Source organism: Ovis aries, chromosome 1, assembly GCF_016772045.2.
Source record: "Ovis aries strain OAR_USU_Benz2616 breed Rambouillet chromosome 1, ARS-UI_Ramb_v3.0, whole genome shotgun sequence".
In the NCBI taxonomy this organism is placed as follows: domain Eukaryota; kingdom Metazoa; phylum Chordata; class Mammalia; order Artiodactyla; family Bovidae; genus Ovis; species Ovis aries.
The window spans coordinates 227,093,539-227,112,418 of NC_056054.1; the positions used below are offsets into that span (position 1 = coordinate 227,093,539).

The 18,880-nt window shown below is 43.2% G+C and overlaps 1 protein-coding gene across 1 annotated transcript in view; it reads right to left on the reverse strand.

The window, feature by feature from the left end:
- The window catches only part of PPM1L (protein phosphatase, Mg2+/Mn2+ dependent 1L), a 338,714-nt gene that overhangs the window by 14,099 nt on the left and 305,735 nt on the right, over positions 1 to 18,880 (reverse strand). Inside the window, exon 3 of the mRNA XM_004003202.5 lies at positions 2,314 to 2,475. Coding sequence (XP_004003251.1) covers positions 2,314 to 2,475 — 162 coding nt within the window. The remainder of the gene's footprint in view (positions 1 to 2,313; positions 2,476 to 18,880) is intronic.

The window sequence follows — 18,880 nt, forward strand, 5'->3', positions numbered from 1 at the left end:
CTGAATGGAAACATAGGTAGGACTTCCATGAGCAGGGATGTACAAGAACACTCCAGGAAGAGTGGTTTCCCAGGCAAGAGCACAGGCTCTGGAGTCACTGTCTGGGGTTTCAATTCTGGTCTCACCATTCACTAGCTGTGTGTCCTTGGGCACACAAGCCTCTTTGAGGCTCCATTTCTTTGGTTGTAAAATGAGAACAACATTATCAACCTCATAAGGTAGGGAAAGAGAAAGTGTATGTAAAGCACCCAGCTTAGCTCCCAGCACAGAGTGAATGCACGGTAAATGCAGCTGACATCACTACTGTTGTACAAACAGCTTAAGGCAGGGAGACAGAAAGATTGACGTGTATTTTGACCTAGACTGGTTGGAAAGTATTGCGACACCAAACAGGAGGGGGATAGGTGTCCAGAAAGGAAGGCTGAGGCCAGAGAAAACACACATAATAAAACCAATCATTGCTCATTAAGTCCTGCTGTAAAGTACATCCTTGACATAGCAGGTGAGATTAACCTCCTTGGAGACGCGGTCTGAATTTGCTCCTATAATCACTTCTGGGTGGGGGCAGGGAAGAGGAGAAAGGATAAAATGGGCTGACATGTCAGAAGAGAGCGCTGAGGTGGCATCTCAGGTGTACCATATACACACTCCCACAGTGCTTCCTCAAGAGCAAGCTGACTGTGTCCCAAGTCCAGGGTCACAGTGGATGACTGAGGAGATGCTGTCTTCATAAGCAGGGAAGCTCATCAAAGCTTGAGAGATGCTCTTAAAACACTGTGCCGTCCCATTGACAGAAAACCTGACCAGAGCTTTCATTAAAAATTATTCTGCATCTCAAGCAGTCACTGAAGCAGGAGGTTGTAATAAGATTCAATGATTTTGGATTCAACAGTACAGCTTCCCACTGTGAGAACTCAAATGTTGATTAGGTTCTGGGCAGAAGCTGGTATGCAGAGACTGATGGTCAATCTGCAGACTCCCCCAGAGGGCAGGGGCACTTCTTGGGCAGCCACCTGGGGGACCTGAGCTCCCTTGGGCAACAGGGCCTGCCGTGTGGCATGTGACACAGAGGCCACAAGCTGTGGTGGTCAGTTTGGGGGGAAGAAGGGGTCCTCCCCTGCACAGGTAGAAAAAAAGAAAGTGTTAGTTGCTCAGTCATGTCTGATTCTTTGCGACCCCATGGACTGGAGCCCACCAGGCTCCTCTGTCCATGGGATTCTCCAGGCAAGACAACTAGAGTGGGTTGCCATTCCCTTCTCCAGGTGATCTTCCTGAGCCTGGGATCGAACCCAGGTCTCCTGCATTGCAGGTAGACTTTTTACTGTCTGAGCCACCAGGAAAGTCTACAGGTAGAAAAGAATCCCCCCACATTAACTATGAAAATGTAATCAACTGATAATCTTTCTTTAACTCTTTGCCAATGTCACCTTAGTGAGGCCCACACTGACCACCCCAACACTCCCCTTTCCTAACTTGTTCTGTGTCTCTCCATAGCAGTTATCACCTTGTAATAGACTAGATAATTTACCTGTTTTAACTTATTTATTAATAATGTCTGTCTACTCCATCCTCTACCCCGTCTCAATTCCAGGATGTCCATATGTACCTCCAGCCCCTAGATGTTAAAAAAATAAAAAAGGGATTCTCTCTCTCCTCCAACTGACATATATACTTGGATCAGGCATGGAGCTTGAGTATACACATGAATAGACCAAAGTTCCTGCCTTAAAGAACTCATAATCAGGAAGGCAAGATAGATGAAAGGGCCAGATACGTCCACATCCTGCGAAAAGTGACCCAAGAGGTCCACATAGGATGCCAGGGAAAGCCTGAGGGGTACCTAAGCCAGACTGGGGAAGCCTTTGGCTCAGTGTGACAGGGAAGGCTGCCAAAAGGACATCCTAAAACCAAGTCTTATAAAGGGCAAGGTCATTATTATCCACTGGACAGTGTGGGCAACACTTGCAAAGGCACAGACGTGTCAGCTCCATGGTTCATTTGGTGGTTAGTAGTTTGGCATGGCTGGAAGTAAGCAGTATGGCAAGCAATGGCCCAAAGATCCCATTAGCCTTTAAACTAAGGGCTTTTTTTTGGCTGTTGTGGACACATTGGCCATGAAGAAGGGCAAATTCAGTGGCCACGCATTTGATGGGAAACATTACAAAGTCCAGTCCCAGCTGCCTCAACCGCAGCCTCTGTGCTGATCTGCTCCTCACTGGGTAAAGGAGTGTCTCTCTGGGGGAATCTCCCAGAAACCGCCTTGGCCACTTGAACAAGACAGCACACAGTCCTTGGAGGCACTGATAAGCTCACCGGCTCTCTTTATCCTCTTCCTCTCCTTCAGCTGGTAGGGTTTGTGATCATGAGACAAAGGAATGGCATTCCCATCCTTGTCACATAGGACCCCACGCGAGTCACCCACGTTGGCCACAGTGAGGTCTTTATCTGATAGCAGAGCAATCAAACACGTTGTCCCTGCAAAACAGAAGAGAGAGGCCACATGGGTGGTCAGTGGTGCTGTGAGGGTAAGCTGCTTCTCGAGGTTACTGGAGTCTTCAGGCATTAAAACTGCTCCTGCTGGGTGAGCATCTGACTCCAGCCACTCCGGGAAGGAGGGCTGTTCACTTCAACAACACTGATCAGATCTGACAGTCAATTTTCTTAACCATGTTGGAGTGTCACTGAAATCGGCTGGGATAAGATGATCATTTTCCCAAATCATTGTTATCTCTGGTTCTCTTGATTTAAGTGCATATCACACTTAACAGGATTAGGAGAGAATCAGAATTGGCTTGAAGCTTCAGACAATGGATACTTATTTTCTGCCTCTTGTTGGTACTTAGGTTCTGCGAAATCCCAGTTGAAAGTGGGAAGAATGGGGGGGTGGGCTCTCAGTGGGAGCACCTGGACACACCAGCAAATGACAGATGGTAACAACCAGATCCTATGGAGCCAGGGGCACAGCCTATGCAAACTACTGTATACAGAGTCTGAGAGGAAAGACCAGGGGCCAGAAATAGGTCGGCTCCAGGGTGTGATGTGGGAGACCATCACGGGAGAGGCAGGAAAACCTACTGTGATGAGAGAAATGACACCTAGGCCAATAGGAGGTGGGGCTTGAAGGTGATCAGAGTCAGAAGGGAAGTAAGAGTGAAGAGCTGTTTACCTGGGGCCACAAAGACATACAAGGGCATGTTCCCTCTCCTCAAACTCTTCCTGGAACAAGAATGGATAAAAGCAATAGAACTACAGAGTCTGGTCTACTTGGAGGTCATCCTTCTTACCTGCCCATTACCCTCTGTTCAGCCCCCTCACCTTTCTCCTCCGGCCTTCTGACAGTGTCACTGAATATGCAAATACCTGCTGAAATGCACAATCCATTAAGCTCTTGCTTCAAACTGATAATGACCTTCCTTATTAAAATTATGCATCAATTAGTCTTCATTAATATTTAACCTCCTCATTAAGAAGGTCATATTCCATAACAGAATGTAAACTGCATCTAAATAGCTCTTGCTCTTCATAGAAAAACAGCAAAGGCTAAATTCTTAAATAGACATAAAGAATAAATACAGGTTGATATCAAGAGGGAGGAGAATAATCAGTATATTCAGCTATTATATAGTTCTATTCAAAATTCCACGCTAAAGCCTGTGTAGCTCAAAAGTGCCTTGATTAGAAATGGAAACACATGAAATGTTGGTTGTCTCAGGATGTCTGATATGAAAGGCCTTGTAAAGGAAAAAGACTAATCTCAGGATTATCAAAGCAAATCACAAAGCTTTTATCTTAAAAAACTGTAAGAATGCAAATGTAACCGTAAGAACAATCCATATGATTAGAAATTGTTATTCTTAGTTTTTGATATTAGCTGCATTTTGGTGTTCAACTGACCTCACTTTGTCTTCAAGCATCTGCTTGTGTTAACCTGTGATCACAATGACAGCACAAATTCTCCTAGAAGGCACACGCTCGGAAGTTTGAACGGTGAAATGGAGACACTATGTTATTGGGGTATTGTATGGTTTGGGGGCATTATTCAACTCAAAGACCCCCTTTTCTTCTCACTTGGTGCACTTTGAGAACTCATAGCCCAGAAAGGACTTTCAGGTGCCCATATGAGGGAAGCACAAGGATCCACTTGGCTGAGCTATGAGCCCCTTCCACACCCCCATTTCAGTCACCGCAGCTCTATATCCATTGTTAGCTTAATTGAACTGCGATGTATCTTTTTTTTTTTTTTTTAAGAGGAGAGAGGTCATTCCTATGGTCAGAAAAAAAATTGAGATGTAATTGTATATGGGTTTAAAAACCCCTGAAGGATTTTAAGGAGGATAGTGATATGATGAGATCTGTGTTTTATAAGATCACATCGGTGGCTCTGTGGAAGGTAAACCAGAAGCAGGGAGAACAGGGAGAGTTCATGAGAATCTGAATTACTGTTGTAAACAAAAGGATCGAGGATCAGTAACAGATTCTTTAAAATCAGAACGGACAGGTCATAGAGAACAAGGAAATAAAGGAGAGGGGAAAAAGTGAAAGTGAAAGTGAAGTCGCTCAGTCATGTCCGACTCTTTGCGACCCCACGGACTGTGGCCCGCCAGGCTCCTCCGCCTGTGGGATTCTCCAAGCAAGAGTACTGGAGTGGGTTGCCATTTCCTTCTCCAGGAGATCTTCCCAACCCAGGGATTGAACCCAGGTCTCCCACATTGCAGGCAGACACTTTACCATCTGAGCCACCAGGGAAGCTCAAAAGGAGAGGGGAGAAGTCTAGAATAATGTCCTGGTGTCTCGAAGACAGTGGGGAGGGGCACTGGGTGCTCCATGGACAAGCACTTAAGGAAATGTCTACTTGGGCTTCTGGGAAAGGCTTTCTCTCTCACTGAAGGAGACACCATGCAGAACACAACGCATTTCTTTGGCCTCGTGTGGCTCCTGTGTTTCCTGGAGGGGTGGCAGCCATGTTGTACCAGGAGGGGCTACAGCTGAGAGTCAAGGCTCTGTGCCCAGGAGGAGGAGCCAAGGGGTGAGAACCTGAGTCCCTGAGATATCACAGGACTTCTGAACCAGCCTAGACTTGCCCTGGTCTTGTTCTGGGAGACACCAAATGTCCTTACTCTTTAAGGCTTTTCATGTTGGATTTTGTTGTTATTTCTTCTTGTAGTATCCTAACTGGTTCAAGGGCTCATTGTTCAATAAGGGGGTTTCTGGATGAGAGATTTAGTGTGACTGCTTTGCTTCATTCACACATAAAGATTCATGGCTTGCCAACTTCTCTGTCAAGAACACGATCCTATTGTTCCTATGGGTCAATAAAATCTACCTCCTGGTGTGGATTTCAGGAATGTACCGCTTTGAGAAAGTGGAAACTGCTTGTGTCAACAACAGACTCTTAGACCGGACAAAAGGGTGAGCCCCAGATGGCAGAACGAGAGTTGCAGGCAGCGTTGAGGATCACTGAAATGTTACCATTCTCCCTCCATAGAAACCTGCCTGTGTCCTGGGTGGAGGCCCAAGCATGATTGGAAACAAAACACGATGCTTCACTGTAAACAACTTATTGTTTGGAATTTGCAGTCTTAGCTCAGGATTACAAGAGATAATTTATAATCTAATCTTATGTTATAGCAGAATATAACTACCTGATGGTTCAGAAAAATGCACATTATGCCCAAGAGGAAACATGCCAAGCCTTTTGTCTTTGGGCCTCTGTGTTCCCTCTGCCTAGCACAGTGCCTGGTCCTTGACACTGGCTGAATTGCACATGGTGATGATTCAGTTCAAGCATGACATCTTCAGAGGCCCTCTCTGATGGGGGATCTAATTTCCTCTTGATGTCCTTTATTGCCTTCAGAACACATAATTATGTAAATATCTTGTTTATTTCTTTAAGCAATTTATTTAATGCCAATCTTCCCCTGTACAATGTAAACTTCACAAGAGTAAGAATATCACCTGCTTGTTCTTCCTCCTATAATGCTGAAGTCTAGAATACTGCAGACCTCAATATTTGCTGAATAAACAACAGAGGAGTGATAAACAATCACACACTCTCTTTGGTCCTGATCTAATGTTATGCTAAGCCCCTGCCGTCTTGCTCTGAGTATATCAAACCAGTTCAGTAGCACACTGTACAACATCTTCTAGATATTACCACAGCAGGGAGATACCCAACTGTAGCAAAATACATTTTTTACACTGATCAAAACATAAGGACCCTCCTGTACATGTATAAGCATGCTCACAGGCACACTGTTAGCAAGTAGACCAAAGTTCCAGCCTAGGCCTGGCCCTAGCTCTTTCCTCTAGTCCAGGCTCTTGGGCCAATGCAAATGAAACCTGGGTAGGGTGCCCATCCTCAACAGCTTCCAAAGCCATAGCACGTTGGGAAGTAATAAAAATGCATCATGGTGACCATTACATGAGCAATCTGTGTCTACTTCTGACCTCAATTTGTACTTCAGCAAAGCAGGCACGTTTTTGTGTTGTTCTATTAATTCTTGTTTTCCTTAGGGAAGAACACACAAAGGCCAATTACTTATTAGCCTATTCCTCTAAACCAGCATGTTCTCTCTTCATTTAATTTCTAGGATGCCAAGTAAAAGTACACAAGAAAATCTGTTCTGGACTTACCTAAGTATTTTTATTGGCTAACATTATTCAGTGAATTCATCTGATGAGTTGAGCTGGAGAAAAATGTAAATCTTAATGAGGGATAAGTAGTTTGGGACATCTCAGCCATCTTTCAAAATCTGAATTGAAAACTTCTCCAGTGAAACTAGTAACAAAGTAGTAATAGTTTGTTCAGCACTACGAATGCCACTAGTGTCGGTCACTCGGCCGTGTCTGACTCTTTGCAACCCCATGGACTGTAGCCCGTCTGGCAAAGAATACTAGAGTGGGGAGCTGTTCACTCCTTCAGGGGATCTTTCCAACCCAGGGATCGAACCTGGGTCTCCCACACTGCAGGTAAATTTTTTATTGTCTAAGCCACCAGGGAAGCCCATGAACCCACAAACACACTTGCAGTTGATTTCCTGACACCTTATGGTTGAGAAGAGGTAGGTATTATTCTTCCATTTAAGCAGATGAGAAAAATGGGACTCAGAGAATTCAAGTGTCATATCCATGATTACATGACTCAGTGCATATGTAATGAAAGACCAAATTCACTAAAAAACCAGGGAATCCGGAATTATTAGTAGTAACAATAACAATGATAGACCTTCTGTTTATGCATTTTACTATAATGCTAAACATTTTATTTATATTATGTAACTTAATCTGCACTACCTACAAGAAGGCATAATTATCTCCATCTAACAGATGGGGAAACTAGGTCTCAGACAATACAGCAATCTGCCCAGGCCACTCACGTGGTCTGTCCGATTCCCTGGCCCAAACCTTTGATAACTGGCACTCCTTGCTCTAAACTGTTCTCTTCCACCTCCAAGAAGGAATGACTTCTGTGACCAGTTTCTGCATTTGTGTTTCGAATAGTCCCCATCAACTTGCCCTCTTTTGTAGTATAAACTAGTGCATGTTACAGAAATGTTTGTAAACCAGAAAAAATTCTGATTCGTGTGAGATGAATTTCCTTTCATATAACTGTAGTCTGGATTAACTTAAAGCTGATACATTTCAAATTCTCAATAATGATCAATCAGAAAATATCTGAACTTCTGCAGGTAAAAAGCAAGCAACTTGGATTAACTTTATATCCTTTCCAGCTTGAACATTTTGCTGGTTTTGAATAGGAACTGCAAACTCCTATGCCTTCAGTTATAAGAAAAAGCTTATGATCCTCTTGGAGTAGCTTTACCCCTGTACTTTTGACAGGATCCTGGGTTCTGAAGATGTTTTTTACTCTAAGAATGGGCAAGCATGAAGATAAGAGGCAACTGACACCAGGTTTCAGTGCTGGGTCCACAGCAAGCATCGGTGGGGCTTGTGGCAAACTAGGAACGCATGCTAAGGGGGCCGCATTTCCTCTGCAGTGAAAATGGCTGCCATGGGGGAGTGAAGGCCCGATGTAAATAGTTATTCAGATTTTTCAAGAGAAGCTGTTTTTATGTGAACTCTGACTTATATAATGGTGACCACGTTTATTTAAAAAAAAAAAAAACAAAAAACAATGCAGGCCACATACTGCTATATTTAAAATGGATAACCAACAAGGTCCTACTGTATGGCACAGGGTACTCTGCTCAGTGTTATACGGCAGTCTGGATGGGAGGAGAGTTTGGGGGAGAATGGATATATGTATATGTATGGCTGAGTCCCTCTGCTGTCCACTGGAAACTATCACAGCATTGTTAATTGGCTATTCTCCAAAATAAAATAAAAAGTTAAAACAAATAAAAATAATACAGATAACAACAATTTAAAAAACCCAATGCATGCCAAACAATAGGCAACTGTATGTCAAATGATTCTTTGACCCATTAGACTGGCAACTTCTTTTTGACCCAGGATGACACCTTATTCACTGCAGTATTCTTATCACAGTGCTTCGTACTCTGCACAGACCCTAATGTTGGGAGGGATGCTAAGGACTGAGGTGGTGGTAAGGAAAGTGGGGGTGCTTATCAATATACAACTTATACTAATTGTAGTATTTATACAATTCACATCTTCAGTTCAGTCGCTCAGTCATGTCCGACTCTTTGCGACCCCATAAATTGCAGCACTGCAGGCCTCCTTGTCCACCACTAACTCCTGGAGTTTACTCAAACTCATTTCCATCGTGTCAGTGATGCCATCCAGCCATCTCATCCTCTGTTGTCCCCTTCTCCTCCTGCCTCCAATCCCTCCCAGCATCAGGGTCTTTTCAAATAAGTCAACTCTTCACATGAGGTGGCCACAGTATTGGAGTTTCAGCTTTAGTATCATTCCTTCCAGTGAATACCCAGGACTGATCTGCTTTAGGATGGTCTGGCTGGACCTCCTTGCCATCCAAGGGACTCTCAAGAGTCTTCTCCAATACCACAGTTCAAAAGCAGCAATTCTTCTGCACTCAGCTTTCTTCACAGTCAAACTCTCACATCCATACCTGACCACAGGAAAAACCATACCCTTGACTAGACGAACCTTCGTTGGCAAAGTGATGCCTCTGCTTTTTAATATGCTGTCTAGGTTGGTCATAACTTTCCTTCCAAGAAGTAAGTGTCTTTTAATTTCATGGCTGCAGTCATAATCTGCAGTGATTTTGGAGCCCAGAAAAATAAAGGTGTGAAAAAATTCACACCTTTGTCCTATGTAAATATATATACTCTTATTTTTTGAAAAATATTAACAGAGTTATCCAGTTGATGGGATGTTAGACCACTTTGTTTTCTTTATACTTTTCTGCATTAAGATGAATGTAATGTTACTTAAAACCACAAATTATTCAGAAGGCATATCCCATAAATTATTCACAACTTTTCAGAAAGTATATTCACTGCATGAAGCAAAGTATTCAAGACATAAAACAGAAAAAGCAGAACCGACAGTCATGGTAGCAGGATACGGTACAGGTAGAAAAAAGACACAGAGGAACAGCAGTAACAAACGACAACAGCACCACTGTCGACAGATGGCCAAGTTCAAATTCAGGTCTGACCATCAGTGACTATCCATCATCGACTCAGTGACAGACAAGGGAAGCTCAGCTGCCTTCAGGCTCCCTGCACAGCCTCACCTCACCTCTGAGCAGGGCTATCTACAATTTCTACTCAGAGCAAAACACCCAGCCCTGAAACTGAAGGTGAAAGTGCTAGTCTTTCAGTCATGTTCAACTGCAACCCCACGGACTGTAGCCCACCGGGCTGCTCTGTGCATGGGATTCTCCAGGCAAGAATACCGCAGTGGGCAGCCATTCTCTTCTCAAGGGGATCTTCCCAACCCAGGGATCAAACCCAGGTCTCCCACACCGCAGGCAGATTCTCTAATGTCTGAGCTACCAGGGAAGCTCCACTCAGCCCTGAGTTCCCATCAAAACACAGTACCTTCAACCCTTTGCACTCCCCTCCCCCTCTTCCTATATGCAGAAAACTATGATTTTAAAAACTAGAGTAATGAGAATCCCTATTTTATGAAAGTTCAGCTTACTGCAACATCTTCTTATGTGCCTGACACTGCAGTTTCACTTTTTCTGGTGAGGGAGTGGGAGGCTGGGCTGAGTGGAGAAAGCCGGATGTGATTAGCTGGGTGCGATTAGCCGGTGCTGGCCTGCTTCAAGGCAGTGGATGTTTTCCCAGTGAGGCACCACACCGTGAATGCCACTGGCTCAAGCTAACAGTGATTGCCCTCTGTGACAAAAAGTCTTTTGTAAGAGAATTTAAATTTTTTCCTTTTTTTTTTTTCTTCAGAAAAGAGAGAAAGAAATTGGGAGATGAGTGAAGAAGAGGTGACAAGGGGAAAGGGAAGGAAGTGGACACACACAGGAGCAGAGAGAGACTGAGAGGGAGAAAAAGAGAGAGAGGGAGAGAGAATGAATGACTATTTCGGAGAAGGTGCTACAGCTGCCTAAAAGCCATTCTTTATACACAGCAAAGGAGAATCAATACATTCATATGATAAGCAAAGATAGGTTTATCTTGAACAGGTTTGACAATGAATGTGAGTTCAATAACACAATTCCAGAGCCTAAATGACATCAAGGCCTGGTAACTGACAGAAATTATATTGGTGTGCAACATATTGGAAAAAGAGCAGGCAAAGCCAGCCATTAATGGAAGCATTACGGGAAATGATAAGATCACTGTCGGCAGGGGCTTCTAGCCCCTACCTCCCACAGCCAACATTGTGATGAGCCCTGAAACACAGATAAAGTGTCAGGCAGCTTGGAGATAAGGCTCCTGGGCCCCATCCCCCATCTGCACAATCTCTAAGTCTACCAAAATTTGACTTGCTTGGATCCTGCTCACCACTCTTGTAATCGTTAATGCCATGGCAGAGACACACCTGTCTGGGACAATCCACTGTCTGAAAAACTAGAGTGAGCTCTAATCTTTCCTTCTTTGTTCCTTTTCTCTCATTATTGCCTGAGTCTTTGCATCCCATACTCTATATCCTCAGGCCATCTTTGAATTTCTATATTAATTTGCATGGCTGGGGCTACTAAATTAATAGTAACTAACTTTTCAAGCCATAAGTCAATAACTCTACTGTAATGAGTCTTGTGAGTTTGAAAGCTATTTTATGCTATAAGGGCCCTGAATGGAAAGCAACTGGAAAGAGATCTACGTGCAGAGAGATACGTGTGGGTCAAATTGTGAGAGCTGCTATATACTGTCCATGCACCATGAAAGCAAGTGAAAGTGTTAGTGCTCAGTTGTGTCTGACTCTTTGCGACCCCATGGACTGTAGCTCACCAGGCTCCTCTGTCCATGGAATTCTCCAGGGAAGAATACTGGAGTGGATAGCCATTCCCCTCTCCAGGGGATCGATCTTCTCGATCCAGGGATTGAATCTGGGTCTCCCACATTGCAGGCAGATTCTTTACCATCTGAGCCACCAGAGCCATTTGCTATGTGCAGAGGTAATTTCTTTAATTCTAATAGCCTATGAGGTACTATTGTCCCCATTTTACAGATGATAAAACTGAGATTAAAAGAGCACCCCAAGATCATGCGGCTAGTGAGGGACAGAATTTAAGTAGTCTGTTGCCTGAGTGTTGCTTTCATCCTTGAAGCAGGCTGTGGCTAGCCCATGGTTCTTGTTTCTGTGCAAAGCAGATGTCTTAAGGCAACTCTTCCTTAAGAGATTTATTAAGGACATTAGCATCTTCAAAAAAAGGGCCATAATACATGTTCAAGTTGACAATGACTACAGTGTGAACAGTGCCTCCTAGAACCTGTGGGCAAATATGCACGGTGATGCGGGCAACCCTGCTTCTAGGCTATACCCTGGCCTGGCCACCCCATACCACCTGTCCCGGGAGGGAAGAGACCAGAGGAGAGGGTCGCTCGGTAAGGAATTTCAGCAGAACAGCTGAACATGAGAGGTTTTCAGCTTCACGTGAAGACTAGCAGTAGCCCAAAAGCCCAAGCTGGAAGACTGAGATACTGACAGCAACACATGTGAGGCCACATCCGAGAGAACATTAAGGCCTTCTTCCATGAAGGCCTGAGGTATTAGCACTAAGAAGGCAAACTATCTCGTGGCTTTCCAGACAGAGAGAGCAGTGATAGGACGCACCACACAGAGGCTCATGTGAGCCCCCCACAACATGGCACCCCTTTCGGTCCTCCTTTTTAACCGAAGCTGTCTCAACTTCCCCTCATCACATGCTGGAGGGCAGAGAGGCAGAAATAACACTGTGTGAGAAAACAAGCTCTATTACCAATTGTAATTTTCTCTTCCTCTCTCAGACTTCTGCATAAGCAAAAATATCAGCCTTTGAGTTTAACACTGGCTGACTGTGAGGCAATCAGTTTGATGGCAAATTCTATTATTTTAAACCCTAGGTAATCTAATTCCAGACTTAGGTTTATTTGGGCTCTTCCTTGGCAGACATACAGTAATTAATAAAATGACAAGAAGAAATAAGAAACCAGGTACAAGTGCCAGAAAGGTCTTTTCCACAAATGAGCTGTGTTATCCTAAATAAGATAATCTATTTTATGGGGGGAGGGAAGTTAGGGTTAGGGTGTGTGACCTGTCACCTCAGTCATGTCCGACTCTTTGCGACCCTATGGACTATAGTCCTCCAGGCTTCTCTGCCAATGGGATTCTCCAGCCAAAAATACTGGACTGGATTGCCATGCCCTCCTCCAGGGGATCTACCCAACCCAGGGATCGAACCCACGTCTCCTGCATTGCAGGTGGACTTTTTACCCACTGAGTCACCTCGGTAATTCAAACTTTTAGAATCTGATGGAGTATTCATCAAATTTTCACACTTCACCCAAGTTAAAATTATACATATGTTACCTGATGCTCTTGAATAGCATTTTAAAATTAAAGTGTTCTTCAACTTCACTTTTCAACTACTGTAGCAGTTCCGTGTGGACATGTTGAAGAGTCACTTCCTGTTTAACTGGTCACATACTGGGGAGTCTTAGAAAACCACAGCAGTAGCAGGTCCTCACACTTTAGGAGCCTCTATCTTCCGCTCTGACGTGACTATTTTGAGGTATGAGTAAGCATGCATGCTTTTCTGAAACTCATTAACATCCTGCTCATTACTCTGGTTGACATTTAGTTCAGATGATAACATGCTGCTGAAATTAATTTCTAATCACACAATCACAACCTAGATTCTAAGTTCTGTGTCTTTTAATGGTAAATAAAATCAATTTCATGGTTCTTTGATTCTTCCTACATAAGCCAGAGATGCACTACTATATTTTTTCATGTCTTCATGTTATATCAGAATTCTTCAGTGAGATATTTCATTTCTTTTTAGGGCTCCCAGCCCTAAATTACAAGTACTGTTTCTGCTTCTTTATGAATGCTATGGGAACAAGGTATATGAACTTCTGAAATTGAGCTTTATTAAAAGGGGCATTTGCTTTTTAATAAAAGGCAAAGAGAGCAAAGAGAAGGCTGGGAATAAGAGGTACAGTCTGATTCATCTGGTGCTTGGCAGAGATTTGCACTTTCTGTGACCTTTTCTTTTTTTCCTCAGTGCAGAATCAACCCTTTCCCCTATTCTTTCCATTAAAAATAAACCTGATCTTTGAGGTTATTAAGTGGGAGCTTCCCTGGTGGCTCAGACAGTAAAGAATCTGCCTGAAATGCAGGAGACCTGAGTTTGATCCCTGTTTTGGGAAGATCCCCTGGAGAAGGAAATGGCAACCCACTTCAGTATTCTTGTCTGGAGAATTTCACGAACAGAGGAGCTTGATGAGCTACATTCCATTAGGTCTCAAAGCATTAGACACAACTGGAGGTTATTAAGTTATCTTTACTTAAATTACCATATAGCTATCTACCTACTTACCTACATATGTGTGCATGTGTGTGTGTCTGGGGGGGGGGGCGGTGCGGGTGTATTGGAAGGATGACATCTGGAGATATTAATGGAAATTCCTGCCCCATGTGTGGATGGAACCCTCTTTCACTCAGTGTGAGGCACTCATTGTCCCAGGGAAGATTAGGAGTACTGTGGCTGAAGTGCAAGGAGACAGAAGTAGTCAGATTTAGCTTCTAAGGTTCAAAGAGACTGGAAACTCACAAAAAGACAATGTTCTCAAGAGAAAAATCTTCTTGAGCATCCATTAGCCTTGGTTCTTGGATAAACCATATGAAGGTGGAGCAAGTTCTCCTGCCCACAACTGCTCTCTTCCTGCTCCCCTGACATGTAAGGCTGGGCAGGCAGGAAGGTTGTGATGGGGGGAAGTGGAGGGAAGACAGAATATTTGATGTGTGGAGCTCCAAGAATGATATGGTGCTCAAAGCACAGGAGACTGGACTGCTTTCCAGGGTAAGAGCCCAAGAGATCAGAAACCTCTGCCCCAGTGTAGAGAGGCAATGGCTGAATGAGGCCACTTGGACAGCCCAGTGTGGAGCAGAGAGGAGAGCTGAGGACTGCTGGGCTTGCCCTGAGGAAGGAAAGATACCTCTCAAGAGCATAAGATACTTCCAACCACAGGTCCGGGAGACCCTGGGTCATCCCAACAAGTGTCAGGATAGTAACAACAACCTGATACGTAGATCACTCCTGGAGGAAAGGGGTATGAGCACATGGCTCAACTTGGTATTTACACTTAAGAACCTGAGGAAAAATCAGGAAATTACAGCATATATCTACTAATGAATATGGCAAGATTTTAGTAACAGATCCAATATGGACTCAAAATCTGTTACATTCAGTTCTATGGAGACAAATTAAGTTAAATTTCACGTTTCTTTTGTAACTGCAATGTGTGTGTGCGTGCGTGCGTGCATGCACGCATCTGCCTGTTAATTGGCTATCTCTCGCACATTTCACATGTTGAATTTTACCCTGACTTCTGTTCAGTTCAGTCAGTCAGTCGTGTCTGACTCTTTGCGATCCCATGGACTGCAGCATGCCAGGCTTCCCTGTCCATCATCAACTCCCGGAGCTTGCTCAAACCTCATGCCCATCAAGCTGGTGATGCCATCCAACCATCTCATCCTCTATTGTCCCCTTACCCTTCTGCCTTCAATCTTTCCCAGCATCAGGGTCTTTTCAAATGAGTCAGTTCTTCGTATAAGGTGGCCAAAGTATTGGAGTTTCAGCTTCAGCAACAGTCCTTCCAATGAATATTCAGGGCTGATTTCCTTTAGGATGGACTAATTTGATCTCCTTGCAGTCCAAGGGACTCTCAAGAGTCTTCTCCAACACCACAGCTTAAAAGCATCAATTCTTCATTGCTCAGCTTTCTTTATAGTCCAACTCTCACATCCATACATGACTACAGGGAAAACCATAGCTTTGACTAGACGGACTTTTGTTGGCAAAGTAATGTCTCTGCTTTTTACCCTGACTTAGGCATTACAAAATCAGCTAGTACCAACAATGTTTGACAACTAAACAAGACTGCCTTGGGCACTGAGTTAGTTAACACATATCTGAATTATTACTGTATTAGTCACTCAGTCGTATCCAACTGTTTGCAATCCCATGAACTGCAGACCCCACCAAGCTCCTCTGTCCATGGAATTCTCCATGCAAGAATACTGGAGTGGGTAGCCATTGCCTTCTCCATTAACATATACCTATTACTGAGGAATTCCAGATGGAAGGTGAAACCATTTCCAAAGACAAATTTGCCATTGTGAGGCACGCCCTTGGTAGGTTGTGCAGCTACACATAAGTTATTTTCAAATGATCTTTTCCATTCAAACAGAACACAGTCACTTATACCCCCATTTAAAGGGACAAAATAAAATTGTACATTTATGTTTATTTAGGATAATTAAAACAAATCTGATTTGGGGCTAATTTGATTCAATAAATATTAATTCTCCAGTTTGCTTTTGGTTCAGTGGACTACAAAACTGACTCAAACTCGATGTCTCCAGGAAGGCTGCATCTTCAAAGATCTGACTTTAATTCCATCTGGCCCATGCCCAAAAGTGATATCCTATCTCTATACCTACAGCCAAGAATATCCAACCATATTCCTTCATGATAATGACCATCTTTCTTCTCTTTCTCTCTCATACCTCTATGTTCTGTACCTAATAACAATAAGACTGGAAGTGTGTATGCGTTGACTAAATCGTTTTATGGTCTTTGTTCCCTTATTCTGTGCCTGTGTATGCATGTATACATGCTAAGTTGCTTCAGTCATGTCCTACTCTTTGCTACCCTACGGACCGTATCCCTCTAGGTTCCTCTGTCCATGGGATTCTCCAGACATGAACACTGGTATGGGTTGCCATATTCTGTGCGTACCGTGTATAAGTTACTAGGTTTGGTGCAGGAATAATAAAGATGAACAAGATACAGTCCTTAACCCCCAGCACTTACTGCCCAATGGCAAGATGGAATTAGACACTTAGGATCCAGTATGGTAAACGCTGTGACGGTGCTATGGATGGAGGAGGAAATGGCAACCCCCTCCAGTATTCCTGCTTGGAGAATCCCATGGACAAAAGAGTCTGGCAGGCTACAGTCCACGGGGTCACAAAGAGTTGGACATGACTGAAGTGACTTAGCACACACGTGCTATGAGAGCTGGGATTGTGGGTGGGGGTCACAGCAGAGAGGGCATGGCTCAGGCTATGGAGATGCTGGGTGGTGAGGAGATATGCAGGGAGGATGACTGGGAAGACGTGAAGCCTGAACGTTCTTGAAGATGCAATAGGGTAAGGAATTTGTGTAACTTAATTTGGTTCTTGGCACAAAGGAGGAAGTAAAGAAAGAATCTGTAGGGTAAAAATAGATGATGAGAGTAGCTCTCTGAAGGAGATTTCTTTATAGTTCATATCAAAACAAAGTCTAGAACAAACACTTGTTTATACTCTAACCTGATAATGCCAATTCTTGAATTTTTTTCCTAAGGAAATAATCAGAGATATGAACAGAACTTCATATATAAGGATTAACCTCATAGAATTCAAACAAGATAATAGAAATAACCAAAATGAACGGATGTATAACACATTATGGAATATTCAAATAATAAAACCACTCCAAGGACATTAAATATAGTGTTTCTGAAGAACATACACTGTGCTTATAAGTGAAAAATAAAAACTGTACATAAATTTCTTTAAAATATAACACATTAGCATTTTATTTGGAAGAAATGATATATATAAAATATTTCAATTGCAATTACTTCAATAAATACATGTGTGTAAATGTATGTAGAAAAATGTTAGAAGGAAACAAAAATAGATTATTAAAGTTCATTAAAGTTTTTTAAAAAGATTGTTCTGAATTTTCCTCAGTTTTATTCATTTAATGTGACTCATTTATAGAAATTTCACTTTTTATCAAATTCAGTGCTTTTTACTTTCTTGCTCCTTGATGTTATTAGGCACTTTTATTCTTCCCACTGAGGGTCTTCTGTTATGATTTACAATGACTTGACTGGATTTTCAGTTGAGCTGTTTGATTTTACTCACTGAACCAACCTGTTAGCTAACAAGACTGGGGCTATGCCTCCACTGGTTCCATTTTGGCTGATGGCTAATATAGCTCTAGAAAAAGAAAGGAACAGTGTCAGGGGGGACACCAAGCCCCAGACTCATGATGGGTAGGGCTCAGAACGCTCCACGTTTATGACACCACACTCGTGTGACACCATCATCCTACATGATTAGCTGTTGCTCAGAAAGTGACAAGGGATGACTGTAGAGAGCAGAGGGCAGCAGGAACAGGCTGATTATGATGCATCCTGCACAGGAACCCTTGACCAGGGAGAGCCAGTTCCCCAAAGAACTGGCTTGGGGAGATTAGGTCTATTCTTGTCTAAGCAGGTGGTTAGGTCTGTTCTTGTTGTGACCATTGCTGAGTGGGTGTCACATTACAGGAAGTGAGGCTGATGAGGGGAGCGGGGGAAGGAGGGGAGGACAGGAGACAAAGAAAGAGTCTCAAGATGCCCCAATCTCAAGCCACAAGGAAAACGTCATTAACTAAACAAGTTACAGCAGGCCAGGCACTCTGCTTGCTGCTCACACATGCCTGACTTTATTTTACTTTCACAAAAATCCGGCAAGGTGTACACTGTTATCATCACCATTACTCCCATCTCTCCATTCTACAAATAAGACACAAGAGGCTCTCCAAGGTCACACAGCTTTTGAGTGGAAGCATTGGAAGTTGAACCCGGATCTGACACCCTGAATCAGGCCTTAAAAATATTCTCTAAGAAAATTTAATCAGGAGTGTGACAAGGAAGCAGTCAGTTTTGCCAGCAAACAGCTTTATTTTAGGATCCTTTAAAGTTTATATTTGCTTCCACTGAGGAACAATATAGGGAAATATACAAACCAGATATTCAAAGAAACCTTTCTGGTACAGTTTACAAATGATGTATAAAATATTTTTAAAAACTGTTTTCTAATTCATGACTGAGTTGGAAGATAACTATGTGGTTTTCCTGGAGACTAGAAACAACATGAAGGGGAAAAGCCCAAGAAGCAAGTGAGAGAGAGAGATTTTCTCAGGTCAGTAAAGAGTAAGGAGATTCTATGATTAGTTCAAGAACACTGGGCTCTAAGTAGGTTTAAATCCCCTCTTGACCGCTGACTGCTTAATATGCAAACTGCAGGAGACATCTTGTGAACTGAAAAATAAGACCCCATCAAGGAGCATAACCTCCATTTATTTAAACACTACTCTCAGGATCGCTACAAGGTCCTCCCTCCAGTTGATGGCTGAGAAGTGGAGCTTCTCACAGCCATACTGCCCTTCTGCACCAGCCCTAAGTTGAACTGGCTTCTGAAGGCAGTTTTTTTCACTTGTCTCCAG